At 36.6% G+C, this 25,861-nt stretch overlaps 1 protein-coding gene across 2 annotated transcripts in view; it reads right to left on the bottom strand.

The window, feature by feature from the left end:
• VEGFC (vascular endothelial growth factor C) overlaps window positions 1-8,630 on the bottom strand; it is a 63,504-nt gene extending 54,874 nt beyond the window's left edge. Inside the window, exon 1 of one of the 2 annotated variants that reach the window (XM_053459590.1) lies at window positions 8,075-8,630. In XM_053459590.1, the coding sequence (XP_053315565.1) occupies window positions 8,075-8,188 (114 nt within the window). In that variant the 5' untranslated portion in view covers window positions 8,189-8,630. The remainder of the gene's footprint in view (window positions 1-8,074) is intronic. The other variant, XM_053459597.1, reaches the window with a different exon arrangement.
• Window positions 8,631-25,861: the final 17,231 nt, after the last annotated feature.

The raw sequence follows: 25,861 nt of genomic DNA, 5'->3' as shown, positions 1-25,861 counted from the left end.
AAATGAAATAAAACACAACCTTAGGAGAAGCTGCAGAGTAGGAATGCGTTAAAAATGTTCATAGTTTACTTTTATCATTTGACAAGGTGCAAAGTGAACAGATAAAAAATCTAAATCAAAACAATATTTGGTGTGATCACCCTCTGCCTTTCAAACCGCATCAATTCTTCTAGATACGCATGAATAATCAGTGATTTTGTAGGCATATAGTTAGGTGTATGATCAAAACAGGTGCTAATGATCATCAATTTAATATGTAGGTTAAAACACAACTATTAAATAAATCTTAAGCAGCTGGAGAAACTAAACTGGGTGAGGGACAGCCAAACTCAAAAGTCATACACCATGTCAAGACTGAGCAGAGCAATAAGACACAAGATATACTACATCAGGATCTCTCCCAGGCAAAAAATTAAGGCAGACAGGGGTTTCCAGATGTTCTGTCCAAGCCTTTTTGAAGAAGTACAAAGCAATGGGCAATGTTGAGGACTGTAGACTGCCGCTGGCCAAAGAAACCTAGTGCAGCAGCGTCATGCTTACTTCCCTTCACAAATGAAAGATGTCCAGCAGTGCCATCAGCTCAGCATTGGCAGAACGTTGCTGGATTGTGGTACACCCATCTACTGTCCATGAATGAGTGTTTGCAGGCAAGAGTAAAGCATGGCAGGGGTTCCTTGCAGCTGCATTTCTGCAAATGGAGTTGAGGATTTGGTCAGAATTAACGGTCTCCTCAACGCTAAGTACAGGCAGATACTAATCCATCATGCAATACAATCAGGGAGGCATCAGACTGGCTCCGAATTTATTCTGCAGCATGACAACAGCCCCGAACATACAGCCAAAGTCATTAAGAACTATCTTCTGTGTAAACAAGAACTAGAAGTGATGGTATGGCCCCCAAAGAGAAAGAAGCAACAGAGGCTGCCTGTAGTTACTTCTCCAAGATATTTGTAACAACCTACCTGACGAGATACTTAAAAAAAACGGATGCTGTTTTTAAGGGTGGTCACACCAAATATCAGTTTTATTTAGATGTTTCTTCTGTTCACTCACTTTACATTTTGTTAAATAATAAAAAAATATTAACATGTCTGTTTTTATTTTAAAGTATTACTTTCTGCACCTGCCTAAAACACTTGCATAGTACTGCGTGTACTATCAACAGCTTACAAGAAAAAAACTGGGGTGAAAATATATGAACTGAACAAATGTAGTAGAATTTTTTATTTATTTTGGTTAATTATATATATATATATATATGTACACAAATACATACAATACATTTTACATACACGTGTATAGTACCTTTATATAAAATCATTTTGACAGCTAGAAGAAATTTCACGTTTGATGTGTTGATGCTCTGGAATGTGGAATCCTTTTTTTTGTAAGCAACATAAGCTCTGCCTGTTTTTAATTAAGGACTTTATTCTACTGGTTGTGTATATTTTTACAGAGAGATTAAACAATGTTGTGGCACATTATCAGCACATAAGGAGTGGAAAACAAGAGAAACAGAAGGAAATGGGAAATGTATTGTTTCATGCCTCTGTTTTATTTCACTTTGTTTGGGGAAGAATCTATATACTTTTTCAACACTGACATGATACTGGAAAAGAGTTGTCTGGAGAACTTAAGGATATGGACATGATTTGCTAACGAAAGAGCAAAATTGTAATACTGCAACATGTTCGAATACATTTTAGAGGACTAGTAAACGCGTACAGATTATTAAACACCCACCTTTGTATTGCTATTTTCAGAATAAGAATCAGTATCACAAAGACATGAAAAGTAAAGAAGAAACTGAGAAACTGAATGTCACGTTTCTCAAGATATGTGTATTAAAGCAGTAATCTTCAGTAAATATAAAGAGAATATGCAGGCATACCCCGCTTTAAGGACATTCGCTTTAAGAACACTAGCGAGTAAGGACATAGTTGCAGCACAAGCATTCCCCTGTTTACGCTTCGAAAGACCAGACACATAACAGCACAAGGCCAGCATGTCAGTTTTTCTTTTGAGCATCCTTTGTGTCTTTTGGGCATTTTGTGGTTTGTGTTGTAAATGACCTGATGATTGCAGTGCTGTACATACATTGATAAGTGAGAAAAAAGGTAATGCTTCACTTTCATCTTACATTCATGCTCTGGACCAATGTTCCATCTAATTTTTCTTAGTTGGCGTGCGCAGAAAATTTCTCTTGTGCAAACATTTTCACAGAGCAAAAATTTTGTGCGCACAATATCCGCGCCGCATAAAGTTTCAAAAAAATTATTATTTTTTTCTTTTTTGGGGAAAAACTGTTGTGCGCACAATGTTTGGACGTCTGCGCTCTCTTAAAAAGCTATGTGCGCGCGCACAAGCGCACAACTTAGAGGGAACACTGCTCAGGACCCCATTGTGTACGTTAATATGGGATTTACCTGTAAATGTCCTTTTGCTTCTGCGATCACATGAAAAATATCTCTGTTAGAGACTTCATAATTTCCAACACCAATTAGTTGCTAAATATCGGAAATGCATATATTAGATGTACTACTACAGTACTCTGACTACAACCAAGAGACACCAATGATACAGTGAAGGCCATTTTTACAGACATGCCCTGACATCATAGCAGATTCCAAACATTTGGAAGCATGTCATGCCGCCAGCAGCTAAAGTGGCCAGTAGGTGGCACTGCTGATTTAAAGGAGAGTATGGTGGCCTGTCATAGTGTCGTCTTTGCTGTACTGCCCACACTAGTCTTTAAAATGACATTTATATTCTCTTTATAGTTACTAAAGATGGACAGGCTGCTTTAATAGATGCATCTAGAGAAATGTTAAATTTGGTTACAAATATATATTTTCAGACGCCTCATGTCCCACTGTAATAATACATTTAATAAAACTGGGGACCTTCGAATGTTTTTGGACAAAAACTCCCATTACACAGGGGGTAGCTAAGAATTATGGGCAAAATAAGAGTTGGAAGGCAGCTGGTGGTGGCGGAAAGCAGGAGGGTTACAAATAAAGGTGTATTATACAAATATCTATCCAGTTGTAACAAAAAGAAAAACCTCCTGCTTTTTAAGTATATACAGGGCTAGCATTACTAGGGGGTGACGTATGCCTCATATTGTTTTAACTTTTCTGTGGTGTTTTGGTTTAAATATAAATATTAACTCCAATAGTGTGATTACTGACCGTGTACTAACAAAGCTCCCTGACCTCTAAATTCCCAAGATATTATGTAGGAGCTGATTATAGTTCTTTATTTAGTTAGGCCTCTTGTAGAATCTAGAGCTTCCCCCCCTTTGTCTTATGATCTTCCAGACCTCTGTGTCCAGACACCAAAAAAAAGATTCATATAGTCTGGGCTTTAGAATATAAGCATAGATTAAAAATTGGAAAGAAAAATGTAGTGTGGCCAACTAGTGCACCCAAGATAGTGGAAGATAACATTTTCATCTTCCGTGATCTAAAAGATCTGTCTATCTTCTGCACAGGCCTCCAGTCAGCGAGAGCACTTGTCCAGATGTGTGAGGACTTCTGCTATGCCAAGAGCCTTCCTTTTATTTAACTGTTTGTGCAGCACAACCAACCCATGTGTTAAGTTGATGTATCAAACCGTGTTTTAAGCTCCTTTGTACATGAAGGTAACCGTAATCCTCATTTCTCCATGAAGGTAACCGTAATCCTCATTTCTCCATGAAGGTAACCGTAATCCTCATTTCTCCATGAAGGTAACCGTAATCCTCATTTCCTGACATTTTTTTGTTTCAGAATTCTACAGTGTTGTATAATGTCAATGGGTTAACCATACACGGGGCAATGATGCTTTTCCAAACCTGTCTTTCATGCGTCACTAAGATCATTTGCATGCCAGGATCACTGGTTGCAGAGCATGATAAATGGAGTGATCTGTTGAATGGTTGGCCACACTGTTTTGAGAACTTCTGTTAAAATAATTAATACGAGGGCCTCGTTCTAGCGATGTACTGAACACAAGCCCTATTTCCATCTAGTGAAGAGAGAAAAGTTTACCTTTTGTCATGCTGTATTAAATAATTAACAGTTTGAGGGCCATGGAGCATATGCATTGCAACATTGTAATGCTAGCTACTTGCTCCATTCTCATTGCCGTGCGTGGTATCCTAATGTTTTACCTTTACAGCATTTCACTGCAGAGATCCTGTAGTATGACTTATTTTCTTTCAGATGATAAACCATTACCAGAAAATATGATTTTTTCTTTTTTAGAAAGATGCTTAAAGGTGATAAAGCACTTCAAAGCAAGCTAAACTTGCAGCAGGCACAGATTTCTTAGGTTAGGTCTTAGTAACATAAGTATCAAAAGGCAAAAATCAAAAACTTGTGGTTTTGGGGCAAACTTTTATATATTGCAGGCCCTTTGTAAATACTTGGAAAGCTGACAAACTATCTTCTGAGTTGTTTATCTTGCTTCGCTATCACTTTCCTAAGGAGTACATGTAACACTGATTACATGATTATGGTTTTGGATGGAATAAATTAAACAAAGGTTCCCCTCCCTTCAGTTAGGGTCAGTGAAAATGTACTCTGAGCACATCCTATCACAAATTACTAAACATGTAGTAATTTGTTTGCGCCTACTGGTTATTGGGTTCAAAAGAGTAGTAAAACACGCACTGTTTAAAAGCAACTGATTAAAATTCCCCTCCGGCACTCAAATAGTTTGCATATGGCAATGCCAGCTGTAGCTATAGCAATGTGCCACCGATATGCTACCGAGCTGAGACGATAAGCACCTACTATGTACAGATAAAAGTAGCATTTGCCACCACAAGGTGGCGCTCCAGCAGCTCTGAAAATATGCGGTACACCTGTACCTATTCTTAATTCTATTACTACCGCTATTAGAAAAAGTACATTACTGTATGTTAATTTTACTCGATTTTCACATTTTTGTTGTTCATATGCCTAATTATTTACATAGCAACAGAGTTTAATTCTTCAATAGCTGTAACTTTATTTCTCTTACTATCTCTTACTCCAGGTCTTGTGTTCATTGAGTGTCACACGCAGAAACACAGCCAATCCATGCGAACAGTTTTAAGTGTAGCTATGCAATAGTGGTAGGTTTCATAATTGGATGCATATGCATTTATTTCTAGGCTGTGACAATAGCGGCCTCTGGCATTGTATTCAAAGGCTTCTTCACCATGACTAGAAGTTCACAACAGCTGGAGTTCCTTACGTTTTCTACCCCTTGTTATCACAAACGCAAAAGTGCAAAGCTTATCTTATAACACTAACAAGAGCTTGAAGCAATTTCTCCCTCTTGAATGTATCCTAATTTAAAATACTTACTGTGAAACATTAAAAATACCAAATGACATACAAGCCTAGTGTATTTGAGATTAGAGGTGCTAAGACCTGCCAAAAAATAAAAAGTTGCAAAATGTCAAATTGCTTTTTTTGGAAGAGTATTGTAAGCATTACTAAAAATGTGAGCAAGGGTCAGAAGACTTGGACTAATCCACTACCTCGGTTATACTGTATCATGAGTACTGTAATCCCAGTTTATTCAAATTTCCATAGCTCAAAAGACTATGATTTTTGCTTCCAAACAATTTAACCCATTGAGGGTCATAACGAGAAGCATGATATATTCTGTTAGCCTGATGCTCCAAGTGTTGCTATTACAATGTGACAGGTCTGAAGAAGGGATATGCAAGCTCACAGAATGCTATGTTTTCTTGGCTAATTACTAATGCAATGTTTCCACTACTTGGAAGTGCTAATCTGTTTACTAGTACAAGAAGAAAACAAACAATTGTATGCTATGGGTTCCATCTGATTCACATTCAAAATATACAAACTTTTCACTCAGACGATAGCTGCCTTGGAGGCTAAAATTCCACGTACCTCCACCTGCTGCATTTCCTTTGGGATTTCAGCTATTTTCACTAAATATTTTTAGTTCTCTCCAGCTCAATGCAAAGAAATCACTTTCTGGAGTACACACAGTACCAATACATATATTACATGTGACTTATTCTCTTTCATATAGCATGCAATAACCTATGTGGGGGAAGACATTTCCTTCAGAACCATATATTATATATTAGCTAAACTAATAAAAACTTTGTATAAACCTGGGGCATCACTGGTATGTCCACAATAAGGGTGGCATGTCCATGTGCAGCCAACAAGGAAATAGCATTGGCCTTTTCTGCAGCAATGTTGACCATTTGTTGTGTGGACACTAATGGTTGTATGCTGTGTTCTTTTGGATAACAGGATTTGCAGATGGTGATGGTCTGAAATGGGTTAGCATGTTTTTTTTTCTTTTTCTGAATGCCAGGAGAGTGAGCAATGCTTATTAAACACCCATCTGGCACTTAATAGGCACTCAAAATCCCAATTCATCATCTTTCAAAACTGCAAAGACTGCACGTGAAGACAACATGATGTAAACTTATCCAGAACAGATTACACTATTCCAGGGATGGCAAAAAAACAAAACAAAAAGGAACAAAAAAACCCTAAATGATTCACAATTTGGCGTGTCCACTGATACTGACCTGCCTACAATATACACAGTGCCTAGAATGGGCAAACCTCTGCTAATGCCCACTGGCTGGGATGATGGGAGTTGTACTAATTGCAGCTTTATTTCCAGATAGTCTCTATCCCAAGCAACTCACTAGGATCCATATCTTTATTATAAGAGTAAAGAACACCTTAATTTATATGGTAACATTTGCAATACTATAATCGTTGCTTATTAATAATGACTATAATGAATATGGGAGACTTTATCTGAAGATATAATTAATAGCCCTAGGCTTTATATTTAAACTTATAAAAAAAATCTATGTAGGTCCAGGAAAAAAAAAATAAAAAGGACCCAAGGAATTCCATGAAAAAGTGAGGATTTCTGTAGCACTCTGTGTATACAAACTGTAATCCTACTTCAGCTACTGGCAAATTAGATAAATACCATTATCTCACCATGGCTCTGTTTACCTAACAGTAATTAAGTAATAATAACACTGCTTCTTTCTCAGCTAGCAGCTTTGCTACAGTTGTGAAAGCAGAGCACCAACAGTGTCATTATACCACACAAGATGTACCTACACAAGTAGGAGTGGAAAGGGGCTTTGGGAATGGCTGTCCCAAAACTAAAAGCTTTTCTAATTATGGAGACAAATTATCTCTGAAAAGCCCAAAATGAGTGGAAACACGTGCTTGTGCATGGAGCAGGGAATTCTTAGGTGGTAGTAAAAAAAAATATATATATTTTTTTAACCTGTTTGGAGCCATATGTTCCTTGAACTATAGACTGGAACTTATTACCTATGAAAAAATACATATTTTCTAAGCTTACTGTATTTTAATGTACACTATTGGACACAAACCATACAAGGTGTGAAAAAGAAAATACCACTATATTTTTGCAGATGTTACATATCTCCATGGATGTTAAAAATAACCCAAATAAAATTGCACAATTTGTTCCATGTTGATGTGGAAGGGAAGTTGGCTGTAGACAGTCCATCTGTGCAAGAGATTGAGAGTGAGAAGGTGGCACTAGTTAATTGCACTAGGCACTGCTAGCCACAAAGGACTACCAAGTCAAATCCTGGCATGCCATCTGACCACACACAAAAAAATTAACTAGACACACTAAAGCTATAAATCATTAATATAAAACTAACTTCAAATGCTTTCAGGCTTTTTTTTCAAGAACCTTCTTTCTCATCTCTATATAAAAAAGATTTACTGCCAAGCATGTCTTCTGTTTTCCATTTTTTTTTTTTTTTTAAGAAATTAAAATTATTTATTGAAGTCCTCCTAAGGCAAACGTCCCAGAAAATTAAAACCACACAAGTCTAATTTTAAGCAAAAGTACCACTACTTTAAGAGTCAGATCCAGATATATATGTGAAACATTTTTTTCTGCATTGTCACCAACAGGTTGAACCACATCAAGGTTTTGTCAGGATGGATCTAGACTTTGCTACTTTGTAACCTCCAAGCTGTGGATACTGTCACTCAGCAGGGTGGCTCACACCCCACGGTGACATTGGGAATGCCCTTACCTTCGTGTCGAAAAATTCCGGATCGTCGTAGTACCCTTGTCCTGACTCGTAAGCCGTGTCCCCCTGGATTAATACTGAGTAAAGAAAAAGTAGGGCTACTTCCAGCAAGTGCATTTTCCAGTCCAGGATAGGGGGGTCTCTTAAAAGGTGCAGGGTACAAGTACAGGGTGGGCTCCTATAGTTAATCCTTACTCAGTCCAACAAGTCCCGGATAATCAACCTCTTTCAATCAAGTGATCCAAAGGGAGCCAGTTGAGGAAACCAAATAGTCCCAGGAAGGTGGACATCCGAGTTGATTACTGTAGGTTACTTTGAGACATCTCTATAATGACAACATGAAGGAAGATTGTGCAAGAAGCCAGCAGAAAATACAGTGTTACAATGTAGCTACAGTCATGCACGTGGATGATGAGTACAATCCTAGATCCTCTTGTAGTGCTGTGTGTTGTAGCATAAGATGTCAGTGGTAAGTAGAGAGAGCTTGAGAGTCCAGTCCTCATGAGCAACTGCTTGCAAGCATGGCAAGTTTAACGCAGTGAGTGTGAGAGGCATAGGAAGCACACACACACACACACAATAATACCTCCCCTCCTCTCATCCTCTGATTGTAAGAGAACCCACTGCTCCTCCTTCACTCCCTTCTTACCCCTCCCCCTTGTCAGTGGCAGGAGGTTGAACTATTACAGAAAATTCTTTGCTCTATTGTGATGAACAGCTGTTCATTGCCGAGCACTTAGAGCAGCTATTTTGTTGGAGTTGAAGATGTGAGGATTTATCCTTGCCACTGGTTATTTAATCTTCAATGACTCTTCAAGCACCTACCAGGTAGTCATTTGAGCTAGGTATTAACAACTGTATGCCAAAGCACACACACACACACACACACACACACATATATATATATCTATATATATATATATGTATATATATATATATATATATATATATGGTATATATATATAGATATATATATATATATATATATATATATATAGTATTTCACATAGGGCTGACTAATAACAAAAGATAACCATTAGAACAGTTGTCAGCTTAATAAACTTGAAAGCCTCTATGACAGGGGGTAGACAATGTAACCATGTAGACCCAGTGGGTATATATATATATATATATATATATATATATATAATACAGAGCAAAAGGTGCATTAAGATAGCACAATTTGTAGTGGGAAGGCTGAAAGATTCCGGCTTAGTTTGAACAGCATTCAAGGAAAAGCAGTGCAAGTAGCTATGATTAGTTATTCCAAATAATTGGCATAATTCTAAAGTTGTTAAGAAAATGAAAAAAAAGGATATGACATCATAATGTAAACTTCTACTGCACTACTAATTACTAAGGGTAGCCTCAAGAGAATAAAACCTGTAGGAAGCGGGGAAGGGAACACTAGTGTAAGCCAGTCTTTTTTCCCCTGAAGTTTTCTTCTTTACTTTGGAAATCATTTTATTTCCGTAATTTCAACAGGAATTTGCAGAGATTTCCATGCATTAGGAGTGAATAGCCAAGATGTATGTTTCCTACATATACAAAAAAATGCCTTCTAGGATATGTATATATATATATATATATATATATATATATATATATATTGTCACTCTAGTTGGAGTCAACCTGCACATGCATGCTCTTTGTGAATATAGATAGCTCTTTATTTATGTTGATCTGGTCGAACTCCAGGGCTTTTGGGAACATACCAGTAGTTCTGTATATACCGGTAATTGATTGAAGACAAGTGATTTCATAAAATTCAACATTTAGATTGGACTGATTGTGCTCTAGCAATGTTATGTATCTATCTCTATGCTTATATAGAGCATAAACAGGATAAAGCCTCCTTCTATGAGCTTAAGAGGGCCAGCAAAGGGAAAGAGGCAAAAGGTGGATTGTCAGGAAAAGGCAAGAGAGATTAGGAGGTGATGGATGGGAATGCCTTGTGATAGAGCCAAGTCTTTTAGCTTCCACCTGAAAGTTGCAATTTTGGTAATATAATTTGTAGTAATTTCAGAAAAGTTTACTGATCCTAGTTTTTTGACTTGTTGAGATGGGGAAAGAGGACATGAGGAGGTCACCTATGGTGGGGTGGGGTTCTGCTACTTGTTAGAAAGTAATGCTTGATGGGTGAGAACTGGTATTAAAACCGACTTGATATCATGCAATGATGTATCTTAACTTCTACTTGTCAGAATCCACATGATTTTGCCACCTCATTATGCTACCCCTCACCTATTGTTAAATTGCTGATTGTTGTTGGTTGGTCCAACTGCCTTTGTGAGGTTTGGTAAAGATAAGGATGAGAAAGGGAATGGCACTGTTCTGATTCTGTATGGGCTCCGGAGTACACTGTTGTATGCACTGTGAAATTATGATAAACATTTGCGAGGATTGAAAGAGTGCCTGTCTCATAATTTTTTTTGATATTACATGTGCTTTTACATATCATATCTACTTCCAGCAGTATCCAATTGTTACTTGTTTATTCTTTTTTATGGGGTTGTAAAAATCATTAAACAAATTAAGGATTAGTTGTGATTTTGCAATATTTGTTTTTTTTTGAATCCACATTCATGTCCCAGCTCTCAACATCTCCTTCATCTACCTGGCCCCACCTCAGTATATATATATATATATATATATATATATATATATATATATACCATCTTTAGTTTCGATTATTATTATGGACCTTTAATACAATTAATTAAAATGATAATTTAACAGTTGTACATTTAGCAGTTGTCGTCAACCATAGAATGGGATTTGTTTTTGTGCAACAATGAAGATAAATTATTAAGTTTATATTTGCTATTGATTGAACTCCTAAAGTGTAAAATACTTACCCCTGAACAGAAGAAAAAGCAGGTGATGGAGCAATAGAGGACAGAGAGCTGCAAAGACGGTACGGTGTTATATGAGGCAAAACACAATCACGAGAGACATTCTTGCATGTCATCAGATCACATAATTGTGACAATAAAACAAATGCAATAAGGAGAACTATCTTAATATTACTATAACTTTTATCTGTATGTTACTTGAAGACAAAGAGATACAAAGACTGTGTAAAGAATGATGCTCTAAAAGGATGTCATATATTATATTGTTTTATTTATTTATAATTTTATGAATGTTGAATAAGTACATTTCGACTATGGTTTTTTTTTATTAAATGAGCCTCAGTTTTCCACTTGTGGTTATTCAAGAAGTTGTGTGTAACATTGCCGGCGTCCCATATATGTTGATTTGGTACTGTGGCGATAAAAAGACAGTGATACCTTTTATGTCCAAAACAGAAATGGACAAACCACGGATCTTGGATTAGTAGTGGAGCTGGAGTAAAATACCATAATGGACACAATAGTACCATAAATGTCAAGGAGTACATCACCCCAATACAATGTTTCTGGCTCTACACCTGCCCCCCAATCTGTGTTCTCTACTAAAAATGAGAAAGTATAGATAGCATGGATTAAATTATGTGAAACATTCAAGTAAGTGGATTTTTTTTTTTTATAAATACTTAAACTCCATTATGGATGGATTTAAATGAATAATTGAAAAAAAAAATTCATGCCATGTAGATGTTCATTTCTTGATAATTCATCAGACTGACCAAAAATTTGATCAATCAGGTTACACATTAGAACACTTAATGTATTGCTATCTTTACCCACAACAACTAGCCTGTACCATGTTTGTCCCCAAACAGCTTACCAGTGCCCCAAATAGCTTGTATGTGCCATTGTTGATCCCAAACAGCTTGCCAGTACCCCAAATCAGCTTGTCTGTACCATCTTCCACACCAAACAGCTTGTCAGTGCCCCCAAACAGCCTGCCTGTACAATCTTTGTCCTCAAACCACTTTCCCTAAACAGCTTGTTAGTGCCCCTGATAGCTTATCTTTGTCCCCACACCACTTATCTGTGCCATCTTTGCCATCAAACTGCTTGTCAGTATGAAAAACAAAAAGAACCACCTTCACGTGAAAATAAATAAATAAATGAATATGTACCCTACACGTTCTGCTGCTCCCAAAATAACACTCCTCACAAGTGTTCAATGAATCAATAAATCGAAAAGGGGCGCATAAACATGTGGAAAAAATAAATTAAAAGAATAATAGTGTAGTAAATTCAGGTCCAAAATTAAAATAAGTGTAGTTGAATGCACTCACAAAAGTGACTTTAAAAGGAAGGCCCATCTTGGCCCCCACATAGCCTGTCTGTGCCCCTGCTTACACCACTTACCTGCAAGAGTGATGTGTCTCTCTTCCTCCGTGCTGTGTGCTGAATAATTCAGCATGCAGGAAGTGGATGTGATGTCACTTCCTGCCCACTGGATCAGTCAGATACAGTGTGCAGGGAGAGATTGCGGGAGATCATCTGGTATGATCTCAACACTCTCTGTGCCATTAGCTGTGAGTATTACAAACACCTAGTGGCTTTAAAGGGGCGTACAAGTGGTTGCATTTTGGAACATTATTTTTTTAAGAAGATGATAAAGCATCTTACCACTAATAGTATACTTATTAGGCATCTTACCACAAATGCAGTTTATATGGCACATACTCCTTATAACCAACCAATAATGTAAAGAAGAACAGACACTACCTCATAAATGGTAGTGAAATGTAATTTTTTACACATATTTACAGTATGCTGGTAAATGCCATTTTGTGTAAAATAAATTATCAGTTAAATGTGCCAGAAATATGAGTACATTTTAATGACAATGCTGCCATGTATACTAAAGCACCTGAAGTATCAGTGTATTTTTATTGAGGTAGTTATAGCCCCCACTAATAAATCACCACAGATTTTACTTGAGGTATCTAATAATAACAGATACAATATATGGTTATTTTAATGGTAAGTTTAATGATAAAAATTAGTGGCTGGCCTGTCCTTTTTTTTCTTCTGGAAATTTGTTTATAGTGGGGTACAGCATCAATAGTGGGTCCTGTTCAAATGTCCACATTGGGTGTAAAAGAGAAATACACCCTTTGGGTCAGTGCATCTACCTATCACCTAAAAATAAATCTTACCAGCAGAATTATTCTAGTAATAAGTAGCTTGTACTACAAAATAAATAGAATGTGTTATGTAGTACCTTTTTTAGGGTTTTATAGATTGTATGCATGATGTAACATTTTTAGTTATTCTTGCTAAAACTGCTGATTCATTTGTGAAACATGTTTTGTGTAGAATGTCTGTTTAGCTAGATACCTTATCAACACACAGCATGCCCTGTTTTACAAGACACAAACAACATCCAGACTAAATAGTGCATACAAAATACGTCATCCTTGTGAAGAACGTCAGACCTTATTTGGCAAAAGTACACTTGAGTATCTATGGCCACGTGTGAACATAGTTATTGAGTTCTACATGTGCAGTACTGTAATATTCACATGTCATTGTTGGATTTTATTCCATTCGTTTCTTATTGGCTATGTTTAGTCAATATGGTGTTTTTTGTAAGAACCCTGGATAGGAAATCTATACTCCCTACTTCCAAATACTTTTACATACTACCCCAAGCGTACTTTACTTCTTTAGGAGGGACAGTGCCTTATCCAAATCCATCTGTCCTTACTTCCTCCCCTAATACTCTTTTTTTAGGAGCACAGAATGTTTGCTGGGTATGACAATACCACAGCCATAAAGCCTTAATTGTCATAATAATGTGTATAGAATTATTTATCCTATAAATGCCTTACCAATTACATAAGTAGCTATCAAACACTCACAAAGACACATTTTTCTTGGTAAAGCCCTAGTCGTGTCTTTAACCAGCCTGTAAAATAAAACTGCTTTTCTTTGGTTATTTGGACAGTGTTAATCTCGGGTACATTAATCTATATCGCCAACTCCATAGCACTGTTACAACAGGGGACAGTAAAATTATTTTTTGGTCCATTCATTTTCAGACAACAAATTTCATTTTCTTCCCTTTCAGTTCGGACGACACCCAGAGGGTTTTTTGAATGCGGAAACTTTGTTGTCACTCTCATTTAAACAAAGGTAAGAGTCACCCTCATTCGCTCTTGTGTTTTACAGATGGTGTGATGCATGCTGGTCGTAACTCACTGCCAGCCAATGGAAAGGCTGTTGGGGGCCGGTGGTGATTGTTTCTGCAATAAAGTCAGTTCCTGTTTTATCTCAATATAAGTGTTGTCTTGTTATTGGGTTTAGCCCCAGTGCTGCCCTGTACTGTATTGCTATGCTTTTGTATGCTACAGTGCCGCTGAGGTTCTCAAAGAACTATGTTTCCTGCTGTCTTCGACGCTAGTCCTGCCTGACGGTTGAAGTTTCATTTTCCCGGTGGCAATGAAGAGAAGGAAGGATCGTCTGGTGGGTGTACCCAGTCAGGGTACAGGTTGTTCCCGTCACACTTCCCCTTTACGTTCTGCGAATATCTTATGATTTATCCTAACATAGGTAGTGCAGGCAAAAAGATGTTTGGTAATAATGAAGAGCCACCTATGGTGCTGGAAATGTTTAGTAGTAATATATACGTACACCAATTGCATTGGCCACAAGAGCCCTTTCTTATCCTCAAGACAAGCATTGTACATTTATACATCCATGCCAATGTTCTTTAAAGGACATGTTTCATTATGCGACTCTACATAGTAATGCAGCATCATCCCTTGACACTAGCGGTTACAGATAGAATCTTTATTTAATATGCAATTATTTAATTAAGGCTTAGTGGTACGTATTACCTTAGCGAAACAAATCATACTAATATTTGTTGAAAAGCTTAGTATTGTTATTTATTAGTAGCACATCTTTAATCATGCATAGTTAATATCTTTTAAAGGTATGTCTGCAAATCTGCATGCTTATTGAATTGTGAGATGCTTAACCTCTAATGATACCGCAGTCGAATATAAACAAATCTATTGGTAAAATAAAACAGTTTTTATAGAAATTATGTTTTTATGCATTAACATCTCATACAATATCTAAAACATATTTTTAAACAAATACAATAAATAAAAGTTTATGTTGAATACAATTCAAGATCTGAATACACAATGACTAACATTTTATTTATTGCTGCAAGAAAAATATATAATTAGCAGCCAGTCTGAGTCAACAAGCATTCTATATAATATGTTTAAAACAAATGCATTCTTGTTTCCACTACAGAAAATAGTGACTGCAGAAAAAAACAAATAAAAATATGTCCAGCAGTATCTCTCAAGTTAGTTTAGCTGCCCCTGATTCAAATTACCCCATACATTTGTTTTATAAAACGTAGTCAACCCAGTGTATTTTTGTATATTTATATTATATTTTGTATATTAGCACATAAGCATCACTGTTGACATCACTAGTACAATTCCCCTGCACAGCAATCAGGTGGTTACCTGTACTGCAGAGGGTTTCCCTACGGGGTTCCCCTTTTACAGCAATCAGGAGGATCCTAGAGGGAGCCCTCCAATTGCTGTTTGCAGACCCATGCTGTCACATCAAATGGATTCTCCCAGACGAATGTAACAACGCTCAGTAATCTGGCAGCTCAAGACCCCAAATTTTGGCCCCAGTTCATAGAAGGGAAACTGGCCACTGCCTGTGCAAAGAGGTCATGACATAGAGGATACATCCTTGGTCCTCAAGGACCATTTTTTTGTGACATATCCTCTACGCCCATAATAGTGAAGGAATTAATTGCTTGACTTACTTTACTAAGTAGTTATTTTATATATATATATATAAAAAAAAATATTTGTAAGACCCTATCCCTAGCCGCATCTCTAACCACACTCCTTATTCTATAAGTACCTTTCTTTGGGCATGTGAAATGTTGAGAGGTGTGGTTTTATTAATTATCTAAGATGAAAGCTGCCGATATATTCTGTAACGACTGCAAACCATACCCAGTTAAGCACTTGTTTTGGACTCTTCACCTCCTGTTCAGTAGGTAAATGAAAAAATCCTCTGCTTGATGAAGGACCCAAGGATTCTCACATTAGAAGTCCAGGAAAGCTGAAAACGGGTAAACCATGTATATATAAGGCAGCGCTCAAGGTGGGCTGTCTGAAGCAGCAAAGCAACACCCCACCGCCAAATCTAGCAGTTTCATCACCAGTTTCTTTCTACCTTTACCTGCATGCAGAAAGGTGAATTTGAAGTTGGCAAATTCAAGCTTGGCTTAATAGCTAATAATGGTGTTGGTTGGCAACTGTTCATGGAACATGGAGAAATTGCAAAGGTAGTTAAGGACAGGTAGTGAATTAGGTATTCCTTTTTTTATTAATAAATATTGTGCTTTGATGTTTGAAGTTATGTTGAGTAAACTGTTTGGGGACCCAGTTACTCTATACAAAGTATGGAAATAAATTTTTTAAAAAAGCTTTTAAACAAATGTCTTGGATATGTGTGTGTTTGTGTATATACACACTACAGTGTCAGTTCAAAAATTAGTATTTTTCGTCAACTTTGACAAAACCTCTTTCATACACTACTCATTAAGGAATAAGTTTGCGGCAAGCTAGCAATGAACTGGCAATGAGGAACCATTAAAAAAAAGAAAACATTATCTTAAGCTGACATGTAAGGGCAAAGGTCAGCCATTAATTTTCAGTGATAATCTGCCATCACAAAAATTTGCTTCTTCATTCTAGACTTCTCAATAATTTACCAAATCACTCTGACGCAGAACTTATGTTTTCTGTGGTTAATGGTATTTAACTCGGGAATTCCTTACATTAGAGGAAACCTTATCCTGATGAAGCAAAAATAATTCATAGCTTTGAAATATATTAGTTGTAAGAGAAGGCACAAGGTCAACCTAAGGGTGGATTCTCTTTCACTTATGTTCATCGTTAGTAGAACGTATAGATTAAATTATCCTAATTAATATACACACTGTGATTTATGAAATAAAAATTAGGCAAAAAAAGGGAATAAATTATGTTAAAGGCTGATGTTTATTTTCGATATGTTTAAAGAACATGACTTGGACTCAGAATGAGCACCCATTTTTCCATTCTGATCTTGAGACTATAGCTTAGATGTTTGTACTGGGATCCATCTGCAAAGCATGCAAGGATAATTATCTGTGTGGTCCACACAGCTTGCATGTTTTCTTTGTAACCTCAAACGGGCTGTAGCATATTTGTACTCCCTTAACATCAACAATGATGAAAAAAGTGTGTTAACCCAGGATTGTTTCCACAACTTAATGTAGGGCAGCAGAATACAAATCCCCAAGGGCAACCAGCAGGATATGTTCTAACGATTAGAACTTAAGCATTGGTAACTCAATCAGAAGAGTATCAATTCCACGGTCTATGGTGAGGCTTAAAGAGGATTTACCAATTTTTCTCAATCTATATTTCAAAAATGTATATGCTAAATAAGCTATGTAATAGTGTTTACATCTTAAAATAACCAAACTATAAGACCACCGTATATTTATTCCATATAGCTTCAGCTTCCATATAATGAACTTTTTAGCTTAGTATGTCCAATCAACAACTCCTAGTGTAGTTGCCATGAATGAATTTAATTATGTTAAATAGAACATCATGATTTTATAGTTACCATAGCAATATGTGCAACGGACCTTGGCATTATTTAAAAAAAAATTGTCTTATTAAAGAGGAATTTGAGAGAACTTGAGCGTTACAGATAAGAATTCAAATATATCTCTCTCTCTATATATATGTATGCAACTGGCAAGGGCTATACACAAAATGTTTTAATATGGTCAAATGACTCCAGAACACATTAAACATAAAATTTAAAATTACATGTGTGGTAAATATTCAATGTTAAAATACATATAAAATAATATATAAAATAGTATACAATGATTCAACAGTCATGCGTCTGGGTTTAGATATAAAAAACAGAACCTGATGCGTTTCGCCGCTGAAAAGCAGCTTCCTCAGAGGTGTAGGGGAGTCAAGACAGCCCTGCCAGAGTCAAACAATGTGATTAGTCTCCTGACTACAGTACTAAATACATCAACATTACAGCCAAAAGAAACCACAGTGCTAGTCTATTGCTTTAGACCAGAAGTTTTTTGGGATGTAAAAGAAGAAGTTCTCCTACTATTGGAGATGTTTCTTTGACACGGAATGCATATCCCACATCTGTGAAAGCCTTTCTTAAGTTGAAAGGGGTTCTTGCCTTTATTAGTTGTTGACAAGAAGCTACCTGTTAAATTAGTTCGTAGGTTTGGAGCTGGTAAGGGTCACACATGTCTCTAAATAGTACTTATTCAGCCAAGTGAACAGAATGGAAGTGGTTGGCAGAGAAGGTAGCGAAACATTAAGAGAGATTGAGAGAGTCAACGGGAGTGTGAAAGAGAGAGAATGAGAATTAATGTAGGTACCGGCAACACATTTTATTTCCGAATTAAAAATTCCCCCCTGATTTTTGTCTGAATCGAATGGGCAGGTAATGCAATTAAAAAATGTGTCCAAATCGTTTTGGCCCATTTGCACGTCTACTTGTTAATACTAAGTCATGGGCTACTAAACAACACACTAGACTACACAGTGAAACTCTGACTACTCTGACACCTCACATTTACCCGATATTAACATATAGTGGGACAGCCCTTTGATTACATAAATGCTTAATTACAGGATCATTCATCCGTGGTACTTTGAGCTATATCAGCACTATAGATAAATGTGCTAGTATGAATCAATTCCATAAAAGTAAAGTAGCCAAAATATACTATGCTAAACAAATATCAGTGACCTGATGACAAAATACTACAATGAGGAGAGTGGAAACTAATAAAAACATTAAAATGGACAATATACAATATCATAAGTTAAGACATACTGGTAAAAAGGAGAAGAAAGGCATTCTCTTGTGATCTAATAATCTATTACAATTTCCCTCTTTAAATAAAAAAGAATAATTAGATGTTTCAAAGTTACTCTAAGTGGGGTGAGGTGTGAGGTGAAACGTGCATAAAGTAAAATATGACCGATCAATAATCCGTATCAATGAATACATGAAAAGAAAACCCAACCTATGTTTGGCATTACATAAAAGGAAAGGTGATGCAGTACATCATCCAGTAAACATGTAGGAGAGGTTTGTCCAACCAAGGCCTTCCTATCCTATAGAAATGTGTAGAGTAAATCTGTCTATCTCAACAGATTCTTTTATTTGCCTTTTAGTTACCGGGCTCTATTAATGATCTCTACCCACAGAAAGATCTAAGAGTCTGCTTGACTTGTGGCTAAGGGTGAGCTGTTTTAGGCAACCACCGAAGATACCCATACATGCCAATTCAGAATTCTTTTGAAGAGGACATGGGAAACATTTGGAGTTTGGAATAGTAATTCTACAGAGAACGCTTCGTGAACACTAAGCTGATTTGCCGGGAATTAGTAAGAAAAAAAGTGAGCTCCAGTGTTGCCATTGTATGAAAAATATAAAATATTTCTTCTTTCAATAAACACCTCATTTGTGGAAACTGGGAAAACTATAGATGCAACTCTTACTTACAAGTAGTAGAAATGATTTACAAATTGTACCAGCAGGTGGCAGTGTTATTTCCTTTCTTGTGGGTTAGAAATACTGGCTCTTTTGTAAGCAGACATTAGATCGTGGTTTTAAAGTTGTGTGCTGGGAATGATAGAAAGCAGGGCATACAAATTTGTCTAATTATCTGTTAAAGTGACAGGAAACAATTGCATAATTCCAATTATACAACGAGAAGCATAAGTAGCTTTAAAGGAGGCAGTGATATTTAAAGAAAAAGTATGTAAATAGTATTATTAATAGTATGAATATCTATTCAAAATGCACATCTTCTAGTGTAAAATAAAATAGGTTAAAGAAACATTGGAACACCTTTGTTACAACTTTATAATTATTAATTTGAATATACTAAAATAGGTGATCCAGTATAAATCTTGAAGGAACAGACTTTTTAAGTGGTTAAATAAAAATTGGGATATGATTTATTTTATTTTATTTCAGTTTAAGAGTGACATCTGCTGGCACGCTATATGTAAAATGTAGTGTACTAAATGGCGTTTACTCCTAACCACTTAAGGCATGCGACTTTGCTTTGAAAGTTGAAGAAAGCAACCAATGGAATGAGCTTGTGTGCTTCCAATTAACCCTGGAGCTGGTCATGATAAGTTTCAACATTAACCCTTTAATATACCATCCAAAAGATTCTAATTCAGTGACTCACTAATAGGGGCAACCAAAAAAATTATACCAATGGCCCACTACTTTTTGTACCAAAAAAGACACCTTTCATGGATTTTAGCTATAATTTTGTAATGATAAAAAAATATCTTTAAATGAGTGTATAGAACTAGAATTGTGTGCTGTATCATCCTGATAATCTGTTGATTTATAGTGAGATCCTGAATCTGGTTTAAAATACTTGAAACTTGGGGTCAAAGCCTGAGCATCCCCAGCTCTGCTCATGCTTGCCAGAGATTGAATCCTTTCAACAAAGTCAGAATGGAACAAGGACGTTGGAATTTTTGTGTTGAAGAAGACTTTCCTGAAAATATTCCTTAAAACCAACATAGAGTGGGAAAATCATGATTTTCTTTAGCGAATGCAAAAATAATATTAAAAATAATTTGCCCTCTTTATCATAAGATATAAATGTTTCTTTTTATTGTGGTGGCTAGAGAGAAAACAAACACTTTCTTTAACACAGACAGGATAACATTAAGACATACATACATTATATCAAAAGCTACATTTTTGAGAAGTTGTAAGTGCCGTATGCCATATTTTGTCTGTAGCAGCCTTTAGTGACCATTTTCCAAGGATTGCTAACTTTTCACTCCAAACGAAGTGGAGTGAGTGTGAATAAACACAGACCATCAAATGTATTGGAAATAAGGTGTAATGACCCATTGTCTACTCTTACAAGCTTTAATCCACATTTACCGACATTTAACAAATTCCACTCACTGAAATAGTTAGCTCATACATAAACATCACACCTTTTAATGGTCTAAAAATGTAATCAGGAATGAAGGTTTGAGATGGTGTATTTTCACCCATTGATAATGCAAATTAATATAAGGAATCTACCATGTGAGTCTAAATAATCCGTCTGCAACGTGAATGGCTCCACTTTATGTACAATATTAAAGTAGTAAGCCATCTTTGCTGTTGTGGCAATGCTGAATGGATCTTTTTTTGGAATACAAACTAAGAATGCTATATGTTGTTAAAGGTCTGTGGACAGTCCTTAGGGTTTCCCCTAATGCTAGCCTCCATTTATGAGGGAGTTTAAGGCTGTTAAAGGAAATTATTTGTGGACCTGGAAATCTTGACATTTGTTCCTCAAGGAATTGACAGCTCTCTCCAGTAGTCCAAGACGACGTCCCAGTGAGCTGAGCAAGACAGGTATGGCTATAGGTTGTTGAAAACCTACTACAACAAAAAACAAATTATAACAAAATGTAACACAACTGTGGAGAGGACAAGTTAGGTCCACAGGAGAAATAAAATGAGCTCAAGTAGAGCTAACAGTGACATTTCATATAAATGTGATGTGTGGATTACATCATGACTGCAGGAGAGTTTCAGTGCTATGCAATAAACTTAAACTAAACAAACTAAACTAAATTAAGCAACAACAAAAAATACTACTGGGTGCGTTTTTTAAATGTAATGCCCATTAACAATTTAAAATGGTTCTAACATATTAGCAAACATTTTACATTCCATTTAAGCTTTCTTAAATGTAATTTTTTACTCTTGTTTTCTTGGAATGAGTGACTCAAGGAGATTGCAATTCCTTTCTCCTCTACGCATTACATGCTTTATTATACCTTCAAATATTAGACATCTATTCATTCTCAGAACTGCTTCAATTCAATAATTAGGTATGTAGACATTATACTTTTGTTATACTATTAAGATATTAACTGATATTAGGACTTATGTCTTACCCTCTGGTTGTCATTACCAGTGTCTCAGTTTTCATGAACTCTGACAATTTTGCATTGGGCAATGTCCAAATCGGGCTCTAGACATGGCGGGTTGCAACATAGCTGTAGTGTGGTAGAACTACATATTGATGTCTTCATTGGGAAGGTGCTCCATCGGTTTGCAGGGGGTAGATCAGAGCTCCATTGTGACCAGGTGCTTTATGACAGCATGCCACCTCTTTAATTTTGCACCCTTATACTATATACATAACGTATATCCTGTATATTTTAGATAAACCTTAGCTGCTCATCCACACATTTGTTGATGACTGGTCCACTTAAAGTTAACATGTAGTTTCAAAATGTAGTAAGTTGGTGACAGTATTATATGCACCATGATTTATTTTTACATGATTTCCCCCCATCCTGCCATTTACATGCAGTTAAAAGAATGTGATGTTTAATTCTGTTTGGTGTCCGCTTCACTCCAATACCACAAAAGTGGTGTTAAAGGGGCTTTAGTTATATTCTACTTCTCAAAAATTCCTAGGAAAACAAATAATTGAAAAGTTAAACTGTCTGGGACATTAGTTTGGCCCAGTGGTAAATCGTCATGTGCAGCTTGTGTTTCCTAAATGGAAACGTTCTTATTAGTGTATTTATAAATAACAGTGAGGCAAGAATATTTAGAGCTTTTCTCAATGTGCTTTGCCAGAAGATCTCTCTTGAGTGGTTATTATCTGGGGTTGTAAGAGGCTTTGGCCTAGAAAGTGGTATTTTACTCATTTTAAAATGATCTGCACAGTTTTATGAAGACATCTTCAACAAAAGGAAGCCAACTGATTGTGCCAAATGGACTTAGCACACATTTTAAATATGTGCTTTAAATTATTGCAACCTCATTGCATATTCATTCATGGAAATATGAGGATGTGCCATAGTGCAGTTGGCAGCAGGCAAGCCTTTGTAATGAAAGTGTGTTAAGCTGCAGCAACATCCAACTTTGGTTACACAAAGCAATAAAGCAGCCCCGTGACTGGGAAACTCATCATGACTGAATAATTCTGGCCTAGCCATTGTGTATACAGGTAGGTGACATAGAAATCACAAGGACGTTTGGTGTTTGGGATAAGGCTTTGACTGGCCATCTGGCACAACGAGAAAATGGTGACATGCATCATCATTCCAGAGATCATTTTTATTCCTTACCTGCCACCTTCCTATCAAGGTTTTCCTCTTTCTTCTATCCTTCTCATCTGGTTGCCCCCACCTTTTTTGCTTCTTACTGGCACTAAATACACTATTTTGTGCTTTTCCTTATAATTAACTCAATTTACTCTTTAGTTAACCCTAGTTAAACTGTACAATGCATCTTTATCACCCCTTAACCTTTTTGCTGCCCTCAGCTCTGTTGTCTACCTTGTTAATTGTACTTCCCAATTCTTCACTTTACTTTATTTATTTTTTTCACATTTCTGAGATCATCATTTCAATCATCCCAGTATTTTATCATTTTCCAGGATGGGGGTGTGGATAGATGTCGATGTACCCCAAGTTTGGCGAGACCTATCTACTTTTACATGGCTATATTGCTTACCAAACTCCGAACTTGAGGTACTTTGACTTAGTAGCGAGCTAAGCAATATATGGCCATATAGTCATACCTGGGACTCTCCAGGTTTGCCCAAAGATTGCCGGGTGAAGCACCGGTTCTCCGGTTCTCCAAGTCAAGACCCGAATCCCTGAAAGTCAACTAATTATTCAAGTTAAAGGGTATCTCCTATCCCGGATAAAAGATGCCCATTCATTTCCAGCAGATGTACAGATTTCAGGGCATACATTCAAAGTAAAAACATGCTGAATATTTTTGTATCTCATCTACATAGTTATCAACAAAGTTTATTTGAATCATCCTATTTTTTATAAACCTTTGTAGTAGTGGTTGTTATATATATATATATATATATATATATATATATATATATATATATATATATATATATAATTATTATACAACTATACTTGTTTTTTCCTTCTAAGTTGCATAGAATCTGGACAATCTGCCTAAATGTCCTTACTATCTGCTGCTAGTAACTCAAACCTAGTCAAAGAGACGATTGCTTGATAAATGTGTGATGTCATCTATACTTGACTTTAATCTAACAGCTAAGATTTTAGAGAAAAATGTTATATCCTAATTCATTAAGCAAATAGGTCTATAGTTAGAGTTATACTGTAGGATGAGTCTTTCCCGGTTTTTAGTCTAGCTGCTTGTAACATTTCTGGGGGAATACGATTTCCTACTGTAATCTCTAAGAAAGATTTTAGTTAAATTGAAGATATTCGACTTTCAAGTTTTTTACAAAAAGCACCATCTTGGCCAAGAGATTTACCATTCTTTAGGTTTTTTAATGGCATCTCTCATCTCCTCCAAAGTGAATGGCTGGTTAATGTGATTCAGTTTTTCCACAGAAAATTCCTGATTTCATCCTTAGTTTTACAGTTCCTTGGAGATTATATAATAATGCATACATTTCTGCAAATGCCTTACTGATCCGTGTTGGCGATCTAAAGATCTTATTCCCCACTACAATTTATTTTTATTATTTCCTTCTTTTGTAGATATTTTAGTTTATTAGTGAGTTATTTGTTTACTCTGTTGTTAGTACAGTACCATTTCTTAGATATATTATTGCTTTATTGTTTTTTTTTCTAAAGTTCTGCTACGATTTTTTTGCTTTATATTAAATGCTGTAAAGGTGTTGGGATTTATCTTGTTGATCCTTTCCTCATTTTCCAATAGAATATAAAAATCTGCTGGGTTTTGGATTCTGATTGTCTTGTTTGCACCTAGTTTTATAGAAAGACCCGTCACACTCTAATGTGTACCATAAAGTGAGATTTGTTACATCTCCATTATTGTTTGAAACTCCTATATATAGGTAATACAAATGCGTCGGTAGAGGGCAAAGTATTTATACACAAGGTCACGAGCAATTAAATTGGTAAGGATTTCTTGGGAGAGTTGACAAAAGAGAGTAGAGTGTTCCACAGTAAAACATTCTCATGTAGATAAGATTAATAAATCAATATCAATATAGACAGTTCTTTAAAAACACATCTAGAAGGCAGTTTTTCAGTAGCAGGTAGAGGATTGCATTGGGAGGCGGGTCCCGCGGGCGGGAGCGGGCGGTCAGACACTGTACCTGGGGGTCCCGGTAATCCCGCGCAGTCCCGCAAGGCTGCCTTCTCGCTGCCCCCTTATAGTGTCTCCAGTCTTGCTCCGCCCAGGAACAAAACGGAGTCACGTGATGTGACGTCACTTCCCGTGACTCCGCCTTGTTCCTGGGCGGAGCAAGAGAAGAGACACTGTGGGGGAGCAGTGAGAAGGCAGCCTTGCGGGACTGCGTGGGAACTCTGCAGTTCAGGTAAGGAGGTGGGTGCAATTGGCCACAAATGTTGCGGGAGCGGGCGGGAGTGGAACGCCCACATTGCGGGAGCGGGCAAAAAATCAGCGGGAGCGGGATTAAAAAAGCCGTCCCTCGCAGGGCTCTAGTAGCAGGTGAAGTTCAGTTTTTTTGCTTTATTTAGAACGTTTTTTGCTAAATTAAATCCATTTCTAATTCCAAGATTAATTTATAGGCAATTGTCCCAATCTCTGGTTTCTGAGATGTGGTGCCTCTATAATAGATGTCCAGATTATCCAAACGATCCATGTAGAGAGCAATAATGCTTTTGGAAACATGTTATTAAGTGGGCTTGCTGGTGTTTACCTCCATAGTGTTACTGCTTCTTGCCATCTTTCCATGTTGCAGCTTGGTGATCATGAGTCATTGAGAGTCATCGAGAGTCGATGTCTGGTCTCAGGGGATTCA

The sequence above is a fragment of the Spea bombifrons genome, chromosome 1 (genome assembly GCF_027358695.1).
Source record: "Spea bombifrons isolate aSpeBom1 chromosome 1, aSpeBom1.2.pri, whole genome shotgun sequence".
NCBI classification, from domain to species: Eukaryota; Metazoa; Chordata; class Amphibia; order Anura; family Pelobatidae; genus Spea; species Spea bombifrons.
The sequence above is the reverse complement of the archived record's forward strand: the minus strand, read 5'-3'. Positions and strand labels throughout refer to the sequence as shown.